At 37.3% G+C, this 10,888-nt stretch overlaps 1 protein-coding gene across 1 annotated transcript; it reads left to right on the top strand.

The window, feature by feature from the left end:
• The first annotated feature begins 5,548 nt into the window (after positions 1-5,548).
• Positions 5,549-10,476, top strand: LOC101173496 (protein BTG3). The gene is made up of 5 exons (XM_004078058.4): positions 5,549-5,703; positions 8,109-8,287; positions 8,401-8,538; positions 8,710-9,034; positions 9,491-10,476. The coding sequence occupies exons 2-5, from the start codon at positions 8,115-8,117 to the stop codon at positions 9,701-9,703; spliced, it is 849 nt and encodes a 282-aa protein (XP_004078106.1). The 5' UTR covers positions 5,549-5,703; positions 8,109-8,114; the 3' UTR covers positions 9,704-10,476.
• The last annotated feature ends 412 nt before the right edge of the window (positions 10,477-10,888 follow it).

Consider the following 10,888-nt stretch of genomic DNA (forward strand, 5'->3'; position numbering starts at 1 on the left):
GTCAACAGCTGTAGCTAATCAAATGGAGAAAGATGATATATTGCAGCATGTTGGAAGCCAGCAAAGAAATCAGTTTTCCATAATTCTGCTTACAGAAAACAAATTTTAGGTTTCCATGAACGTTGATTGAAATTACTTGGTTGCATGCAAACTCACAAAGTCTAGTCAGGTTATTAAAGATGGTTGCAGGCAGTCAAGACATACTCCATTTAGGTTAACTGATATTTTAGAATAAACTCCCCATCAGTCAAAATCTGTTAGGATTTGTCTGTGAGACTGTGACTCCTTAATTTATATATTTATTTATTGTTTTTGCTTTGTTTCGCCCTTGGAAAGTGTTTTTGTATCTTGACCTTTGTCAAGTTTAATTATATTAATTGAATTTAGAGTCACAAGGGCAGCCTCCTGCATTTTAGGTTCGCCATCACTCTTTTTTTTTTTTTAAATAAACTTAGTTTTAGTGCACATGCATAAGAGCATTGAGAGCTGTTTAAAATTTAGCCTTTTTTTTAGAATTAAACAGTTACCCTTTGGTATCCATTTCCTTTTTTGATTCAAGGGAAATTTAAAACTGAAACTGGGTTATTTAATAACTTGAATGCATGACTGCAATGAGAAACCAGAACCTTTTTTTTTTTTTTTTTGCTCTATGATAAGTGACCACAACCCATGTAACAGATTTATTCATCAGTGCAAAAATAGAAACAGCAAGAATGTTTTCTGTGAAAGAAACTGTAGAATTCTACTCATTTAAGTGAATAAGATCAAATATGTTTTATTGAGAGCTCCACTCTTTATCCTCCATGTAATCATCTAATAAAATGATCCTTGATTGTTCACGAACTTCAAGAAGGAGGTTCAAGTTTTCTCAATGCCCAAAATCAGACATTTAGTGTCCCTGAACACAAACCAGTTAAAAGGCCGTAATTAACCCAAAATACCTTTTTTTTCTCCTGAAATTTGATGTGCTGACTTAATTGAAATGATTAGGTATTTTAAGCTTAATTTTAACTGCTGTTCAGAGCCCTTATGCGAACAATCTACCATTTTTTAGAGCCATACATAATCATGTGTGGGAAATATGTTAAAGAAAGATTGGAATTTGACACCCAAATTGTAAAAATGTCCAGTAAAACAGTCTCCCAGCATACTAAGAAAATTGTAAAGAAGTACTGAAATGCATAACTGTCTCCTAAATGTTTGAGAAATTAAGAAAATATATATTTATTCTAATAAACATGTTCTTTGCCTATAGTTTCCTGCTACTTTTAATATTGTTGAGGAAAGCTTTTATTTTGACGGGATCCATCAAGAAAGGTGACAACTGTTCTTCATGTTAACCTGTTACTCTTTCCAGCCTTTACATGAAAGTCAAATTTGTTGAGTTGATTTGCTTGTTTTACCATTGAAGTCAGAAAAATCTGCCTTTTTTGCTCAAAAAGAGGCATCTGGAGGGGTGCTTGCAGAAGCGAAACGATATATCGACCTGCTGACTGGCGGAGGAGGGAGGCTGCTGTGGTCGAGTGGTGTGGTAAAGGTCAGAGAAGGTCTGTTTTACATTTGCAACACATTTTGTTAAAGAGCCAAATTTATGTTCCATACTTAAACACAGCAGTAGAAACCAGGAAGACTGCAGCCCGGATTTAAAGAGAAGCACTTTCTCTCCAAATGCAGAGACTATTCTTCCACCCCAAGGACAATCATTACCTGAGGGGAAAGAGCCAGCGTGTGTGTTAGGGGAAGAGATGCTTATGCTGGCGCTGATCTTGAAAGGGCTTCTGAAATCAATCACGTTAAGCTCCCTGCAAAGGAGAGAAATCAATATGTTTTTAAAGGCGAAGCGGGCTGCTTGTGGTGCATGCGTGTGGCCTTCATTGATACAGCCAGAGGCATTCGGAGGGAAGCTGTTCCTGAAAAAGAACTATCGTGTGTCCAGATCAAACGGTTTCACTACCAATACGATCAGCAAATTCCTGACACACATGAAAAAATCTGTGAAGTGGGGGTATTGAGTGTCTAAGTTTGGGGTTCTCATTATCCGCAGAATATCGGCCTCTGTCTGAGGAGCAGAAACACCTCACTTAGAGGGAAAATCAATAGTTTTCTGATGGAGAAGCTACGCTGACACATGTGAGCTCTGTGGGGTTGCATCAAGATAAGAGTGAAGAAAGATGGAAAGAATATAGACAAGTTGTGACTCTCTGAGAAAATTAATTGTTTAAAGATCCTCTAATCCAATCAGTTTTTAAGTTGATAACAGCAATCGCCTGCGCTGGTCCTGGCCAGGAATACGAAGTGGGAAAGAGGTCAGCAAGTGCAAAGAGGAAGAAAAGAAAGATAGAAGGAAAGCAAAGACAGACAAGGCAATTTAATTTCCATCAGCTGTCAAAACAATGATAATCAATTCACAAAGACACCCACTCCTCAACAACTTTCCATCGCACACTTCCTCTCAACCTCTTTCTCCCTCTCTGCAGCTTTTACAGATAATTTACCTTTTTGGAGTTGGTATGTGGAGCAGCAAGAGCAAACTGACAGGCAAAAGGGAAAAAGACAACGTCACACAGGCCCAACATTATGTCCTCAACCTTCAGCTTCAACAGATCAACTGTCCAGCTTAAACATTTAGTAAAAATCAATTTAAAAAAAGAACAAGTAAAGTAGCATGCAGAGTAGAAAAGGGAAAATTAAGTCTGCTGCGTGTCAAAAATTACTGACAACAAACAATCACCTGTAAGATCAGTATTGATAATAATGAAAAAAATAATAAACACAGTTTGAAGTTATTTATATAAATCATTGAAAACATGCTGACTTCAAGTAAATGAAACTCATGCAGAGGAAAGACCCAAAAGTGCCTTCTAGTGGACAAAAAGAGTATGAAATAGTTTTCTTCAGGTCATTTCGCTCTGTATAAAATAGTCTTGTGAACACCTTAAGTCTTTGTCTAACTATTATGTATCAACTACAAATGAACACAGATGTTGTTTTTTTTTTAAAGTGATGAATAAATAACAAAAGGTTGTGTCAACATCACCCTTCTATGCTGATTTGGGCCATCTGTTGCTCAAAATGTAAGAATCACAAGATCAGAACATTTGATGACATTTTAAGGTTTTGTAGCTAGTCTGTTATGGGGGATGTTAGGGAGGATCCACTGATATGAAACCGAAGCTGAGACAGCCAGAATAAAATTAAATGAAGGGTTTTTTTTTTTGTTTAAAAGGAAAGCAAAAGATTGCTGCAAACGCTGGGAGAATCCAACAAGTCACAGGAAGAACCAAAGTGAAAAAAAAAACACTCAAGCATTTGCAACTTTCTGACCGAGATCAAAGGAAATCATCAAAAAGATAATTGTTGACAACATAAAATGTGAAGACTGGAACTTTAGCACACATCTTCATAACAATGACACAAAGCTTGATTTTGAAATTTGAGATTTAAGATGGAGGTGAAGCTGGAGAAGAACTCAAACACTGTGTTTAGAAAAAATTATCAGAAGAAAAAAGACGAAACCCGGTGACTAAATAATGAGGGAGGAAAGGAAAACTGAGAAATAATAAGACAATCAGAAAATTTGGAAAACTAAGTATTACACGCTGATAGGAAAAAAAAGCAAGCAAGCAAAATAACAGGACACTAAAACAATACCCAGGTGCAAAGAAAAAAAATCTATATTTTCAGAAGATATTTAAATCCAATGAAAACAAAACAAATTAATAGAAAGTAGGTCAAAAAGCAGCTGGAAAACACATTACCCAGGAGACTGGAGCACAAAAACGTTCTTGTTATGGATGATTTACTGATTTTGAAATTGTCAGGATTTGTCACAACAGACAACCAAACTGTGGGAGATCACAAATTAGAGGGAAGAAGGAAACTTTCTTAGCATGAAACTAAAAAACGATGAATAAATAAATAAATATAGGCATGCTGGGACAGGATAACAAAAACCTAAAACCAATATTAGAGCTTTAACTGAAACACAAAAAGGATAAAACATAAAAACGGAAAAGAAAAAAATCACACTTAACAGGGCAAAGACTTTTCAGCCCAGTCTCAGTCAGGTGTGTGCATGTACCTCAACACTGCACTCCTGAATACTTTGTATAATCCATGTCAAACGTGCAAAATATTGTCTGGCTGGATTTCTGAATGCTGAAGTTGTGGAAAACATACGCATCTGACTAAGACGGGTTAAGATGGTCTAAAAACTTTGTATATACAGACTAAAACTATGCCAAAACAAGGAGCAGCTGTGGTAATAAAAGGAGGCTCTGTGCGATTAATGAATAGGATGAGTATGGAACTAATAAGTAAAAGAGGAGTCAGACATCAAACACAACTCACAATATGTAAATATATACTATATAGATCAGGATATAATGCCGAGAAATCACACCAATATCATCAATAAATACCATCAATAAATCATTTCAAAATGAAATAAATCAATCTATAATGGATCTTGGAAAATACCATTTGGATTGAGGCATGGTAGGTTAATTTGACTATAATGTAAAAACAAGTGCATCACAGTAGACAACAAACACATGATGGCAGCAAAAGAGGATCAACCCATCATTACAGTCAGATGTGTAGAAAAATGTTGAATTTAGCAAAGAAACGTGACCATACCATGTGGTAGAATGTTTTAATATTGTTCCTGTTCCATTATTTTGATGTGGAAAAACAACAATGGGTTGAACTTTATGAAACAAAAATTTGACATTAATTATTGTTTACTTGTTATTTGTACACATATTTAATCTAGGCTACGGTTGATCATACTGCAAGAAATATCAGGAATCTGGAAAACTTCCCCTGCCCTGTCCAGGTATTTATCTCTGAGTCACACAGTTGAAATTTTGGCTAAAAATGGCCTGGATCGATTTTAGGTCATTGAATCGGATCCAAACGTTCAGAATGAACCGATAATGACTATGAATCATATTGTCAACCACAATTTATGATGTGAATTGATTTGTTGTTGAAATAAATCCTTACGCCCCTAATAATCATTTTATTCCATCTTATGATCGAAAAGAGTTCCTATTTGACACATACACAACTCACAAAGAAAAATAATAATACATATTGGCAAAACTGGCATCAATAAATCCAAAAGCATTTTAAGGACACCAAAATGTGTTGGTAAACCGATGTGTAGTAAGTTGTAGGACTTTTCCCAAAATCAAAGTGTCCATGAAGCAACCTGCATACCAAGTGAAAAATTTCCAAACATATTTTATACAAAAAAATGTATTATAGCAATTTTCTATGACCTGAATTAGAAATGTTTTTACATTTCAAAGGATTTAAAAATTTCACAAATTTTACTTTACCCAGAATTACTCAATAAAGCTAAAATTACTACTTTTAAGTCCATTGTGTTGTTGGCAGCCGCGTGAACTCGCTGTGAATCCCCAACTCAGCTAATCACCCTGCTTGCCCATATTTGGGCAGGGCGGGGTGTCGCCGTCGACGCAGCCAGTCAGAATTTGCTCACGAGCTCGAGTAGAGGAAGTGACTCACGCTGACGGTAATCTTACGTCGCTCTTACAGCATCACTGAGCAGAACAAGGAAGCAACATGTGCTCCTCACAATAACTCCTAACAGAACACCCGTACCGACAGGCGGGCAGCCACACCGAGAAGCGAGGAGCTTATCCACGGCACGGAGAAGGACGCGGTTCATTAAAAGTGAGTCCCAGCTTGTTCGATCATGTTCGACCTTTTCCCGCCGTTTGTTTAAAAAATAAAAAGATTTAAAAAAAAAAACAAGGCTTATTATTGTTTCGCTTAATGTTATTACCCAGACAATAAAAAGTACACGTGTCAAATACATTTATAAACTTTTTCTAGTGGGCAAGATAGTTAAACAGTGGTGTTTTTTAAATAAATTTAACCCGAAACTACATCCGCTAGTCAGTGGTAGTTGTTTTTGTGCTAACTTTCTAAATTTGCATTGGGGGGATTCCGCACCGCCAAGGGGAAAAAACGCGCTCGCAGACAATCATACAGTTTCCAGTGGGTTACAAAAAAAAGAGTTGAGGTTTCCCCAACAGCAGGATGTAGACAGCTGGCTTCTGCGTGTTTTTGTACCTGTAGTGTAACGATGTCCCAGGCTGAACACGTGTTGGCATCACGTTGCTTTTTTCGTGCTTTGTTTATCATGTGAACTTTTTAGTGTCAGACATAACATACCGGTTTAATCTCGATGTAAACGTTTTTTCAGGAAATCACATCGCTAAAACCTAAATAAATGTAGTTTCATTCTCAGGCAGACACTTAATTGATGTGGTTTCAGATAGTTGTTTTTGATCGATTAATCGAATTGGTCCTTATAATAACAGTCAAATTCATAGCTTAACTTTATTTAAAGATTTTGATTTTTAAAAACTGGAGGGAGGGGAGGGGGCAAACTTCAGCCCAAAAACTTGTTCTTAATATTTTGACTATTGAAAACTCATTAAGACATGTTTTAACATTAGTTTGCAAAAAATAAATAAATCAAAGTTAATATAAATAATTTAGTATTTTGTCAATGATATGCATCATTTGCTTTTAAAAACAATATTTATGATGAGGTTTTCTCTGAGAACCCCACCAACAAAGGGGAAATGCGAACAATAATGCTTGATCGCCCAAACCTTTATCCCAGGTTATTTGCTGAGGTCTATTTTTGTTTTAAAGTAGGTCAGCCTACATTAACAAACTGAATCCATCAATGCTGGTTGAATAATGAAATCAAAGAAACCAGAGCAAATCAGTCAAAGTAAACACCAGCTGGTGTGTGGATGTCTTTTAGCTCCTTTTATTATCTAGTTAGCATTCATACAGGTGATGCAAGTCCGTTGCAACAGTGATCGGTGGTGATATGTGGAATGTTACAGGCTGGGACTGAGCGCCTCACCACAAGAACAACTGTTGCGTCAGAATAATTAGAAAACAAATCTGCTTTTTTTTTTGGTTTTCCTTTTGGAAGTTTCCTTTTAAAAATCACCCCTTATTGTTAAATAGCAGAAGGATGAGACTGTTTTGTGATTGACAAACAGTTGTGTTTTAAGGTAATTCGTTTTGTGACGTTTGAGTTGTTAAAATCAAAGAATGAAATATTTTTAAAATAAATTAATGGCTGTATAACAATTTCTTATAATACAAATATAAATACATAACAGAGCAGTGTTTATAAAAAGGTTTATCATTAGACTCGCAGAATGCAGGCGTAACTCATACTTATTTATATGCTCTATTCAATTACACGCTTTTATTACATGGCATCAGCTCCTATTCAGGTGAAAGACCTCTAAATTTACCTCTATGTGTTGCAAATTGAGTTGTGTGCAGGTGAGGAGTGAAAGGCAAAACATGAATAGACCTGACAATCTCTTGAGGAAAACGTGCAATTTTCCCCGCAGATTAACAACTAACTTGTAATCAAAGCTGCAGTTTGTCTCTAAACATTAGGCTGCTAATGCTTGAGTGCTCTTTGGCTACTACAAAACCTTTTGTTAAAGTAGGTGCTGCTCTCACTTGTTGTGCCACTCTTCTCTGCTCTCACAGAGTAAAGTTATGGCTACATCTGCCAGTACAAATAATAATTTTCCCTTACGACATTCAGGCAGACTGAAGCAATAATGGTGGAGTGTCAAAAACCACAAAAAAAAACAACCGTCTGCGCTGCAAAAGGTTCAAAGCACCACTCTGGTCAAGGGCAACATGAGTGGAGCGCTGTGAGGCAAACATAAAGCAGTTCAGCTGCAGAGGTTGGATTGCCCTGGCCTCTTTGGAGCACACTTCTCTGCCTGGTCAGCTTGACACTGGCACTCAACCTAAATAGATGAGCCGTCAGAAGATAAACAGAGCTTCTTGAATTTCCATTCAAATTTCAACACCTCAGTAAGTTTGCATCTGATTTGTCTGAGCACCAGCTGGAGCCAACGTCAACCAAAACCTGCCATTCTCCTGCACCTGCTCAGCAGCCAGCTCTCCTCAAGAGATTTAAAACATCTTTTGGAGAAAGTCGTTTTTTATAATGTTGCCCGTCTTCCTCTCTTTCAGCTTCAAGTCGTTTTGCTTAACGGTATCTTTTTTTCTCCGTTCAGTCAAAAATGATAAAAGAGGTGAAAGCTGGAGTCGACTTCCTGAGACGCCTGGCTGTGGCGCGAGGAAAACTGGAGGAAGCCAAAGCAGAGCTGTTTGCTGAGAAGCTACAAAAACTGTTATGTGACAAATATGATGACCACTGGTACCCCGACTGCCCCAGCAAAGGCCAAGCATACAGGTATTCATCCAAATGGATTCTATTGTCATATTTTTTCTTTTTATTTGAATTTTATTTCATGAGGAGGAGTTCTTTTTGAATTATTTTTTGTAATCAAGTCTTTTACTTCTCAGGTGCATTCGGATCAATAAGGGATTCCCCTGTGACGAGGTGGTCCTTAAGGCCTGTGAAGAGAGTGAACTCACACCCAGCATGCTGGGGCTTCCTCCTGAGATCACAGTGTGGATCGACCCAATGCAGGTCTGCGCGAGGTGAGTCATTTTCTGTGAGGCGTTGCTCTGGAGCAGACAGCCGACATCCTGCAGCAAAGATGAGTCTCTGTCTAGAAAAAAAATGAGTCGTCGTTGTGAGCTTCTGTGTAGAGAAGTTGTTGCAGAAGAATGTTGGATAAATGTGAACTAACGGTTGTCGTTTTTTAACAGATCTGGAGAGAACAGCAGACCTTTCACGGTAGCTTGTTTTGACCACAATGAGGAAAATGAAGACGAGGACGCTTTGAACGGAGAAGACCCCGTGAATCTGGACACGTCAGATTATCATTCTGCAACGTCTGACTGTGGTTCCACTGCATCGAGCGACACAGAGGAGGAGGCCAAAGATGGAGAGCTAGACGGCGAGCAGAACAAAGAAAAGCAAGTCAAGATAAAGCAGGACGTGGAGGGGAACACCTACACAATAACGATGGTTCCCAACATACGAAAATGGCACGAAGACGGAGCAAGTAGAACTAGAAACTTTAGAAAGAAGGTGAATTTGCTCTTTTGTTTATATTCACCAAATTTCTCTTGTATTGTCCATAGTTATTATATATTTGTTCTGTTTGAGGTAAACTGCATAAACGTGATTGTCATTAATAATTTTGTTGAAAGGCTTATTTTTTTGCTGGAAGATGAGAAACTGCTTCAAGAAACGCTAAACGTGTTCATCAGTAACCTATAGTGGATGTTTTGTCCTGTTGATGTATGACTGACCTAAAACATGTTCACTGGCAGTTTTTCTTGTGAGTTTTGAGGGTTTTTCTCTCTCAAAACTGAATGGCGGATGAAAGTTGTTTAACAAACAGGGCAACATGTGTTTTTCAGACAATAAAATGATGGAGCGAAAATAAGAAGAACCTCCAAACCTTTAGAAAGCTTTAGCTTTAGAAACAGTCTTGCTGCGATCACTGTTGTTAATCTGTGTTTATTTTAATGCTCTTCTCAGATTCCGGCTAACCTGCAGTACGTCTACCACCAAACACCCGTTTGGCCTCACTACAAGAAGGCTGCTCCCGTGTTCCTGACTACAGTGTACGCTCCTCCAGCACATCCACCTCCTCCCCAGCAGGTTTTTGGCTATTACGTCTTGCCACAAGCTTCACCTCAGTTCATCTTGCCGCATGCTGCTTTGCCGTCCTGGGCAGCTGTGAAAGGTTAGAACGTCACAACAGTGAAGTGTGAAGAGCAGACGAAAAGGGATCATGTCCTTTTAACTGAGCCATATGATGAAAGGTCTGTTTATGTACTGGAGCCAAACAAAACTGTTTTATGATTGTTAACTTCAGGTTTGCTTCTTGCACTATCTTTGCTAATGCCACTGCTGTACTGCGAACAGCACAAAGTCCAGCAAAAACGTTTCAATGCACTGCAGCTGCATTCAGACTTTTGTATTTAAAGAAATTATTATGCCAAATAATAAACTTTCTCTGTTCTTCTGTGAGGATGATCTTTGCCAGTTTGATTATCACTGTGTACAAATCACATTCAATCTCTGTAAAATGTGATTCAGGGTTTTTAACAAGGTGTAGCTGTACATAAATGATGTTTGTTTTTACCAAACCTGTAAATACTAATAGTTCAATGATTTTAATGCTTTTTTTAACATAATTTATTTGACCACCAGTGGATGGTGCCCAAGTCACATACTTTACATGAATTTTTTGTTTTGTTTTCTTATTAACTGTTGCTGTACAAATTCAACTTTAGAAAATCCATTTAAAACGATTAAACGATTTCTTGAGACAAAAAAAACATTTATTGTAACATTCCTTGTGGGAAGAAGAACTTTAGTAAACTGCATGCATTCTTAGTCATTTGAATCTTGGATAAATATTTCCTTCAGTTTCTTTATCACTTTTAAGATTGTTCTTTATTTTATTCCTAAAGTCTTTTTTTTACTGTGCATTAAACCAGTTTTTATTGAAACTATGAGATCTGTTCTTAAGTGTTATTTTTTTTAAGCTGTCAATGTGAAGTCATCCTGTCACGGGCCTGAAGAGATTGTCATCATTTGCAGGATGCTTCAAAGGAAATACTCCTGTATGCTTGTGCTTCATTTAGCCCAAGGCCATGACGCTGTTCCTGCAGGTTTGGTTTGTGGAGGGCTTGTCTTTGAAATTCATCGAAAGGGAAATGAGGAGTGCAAAAAAAAAAAAAAAGATTAATCAAAATTAAATTATAGCGTGGGAAATAAATACACTGAATGCGCAACAAAGAACACGCCTAAACCTTTGGCGTAAAATGTTTTCTGAGAACTTTATCACTACTTCGCATTCCAACATGTATCACCTATATCTCCTATAGGCTAAACAATATATAAAAAATAAATTTGACATATCATACA

Source organism: Oryzias latipes, chromosome 16 (genome assembly GCF_002234675.1).
Source record: "Oryzias latipes chromosome 16, ASM223467v1".
In the NCBI taxonomy this organism is placed as follows: domain Eukaryota; kingdom Metazoa; phylum Chordata; class Actinopteri; order Beloniformes; family Adrianichthyidae; genus Oryzias; species Oryzias latipes.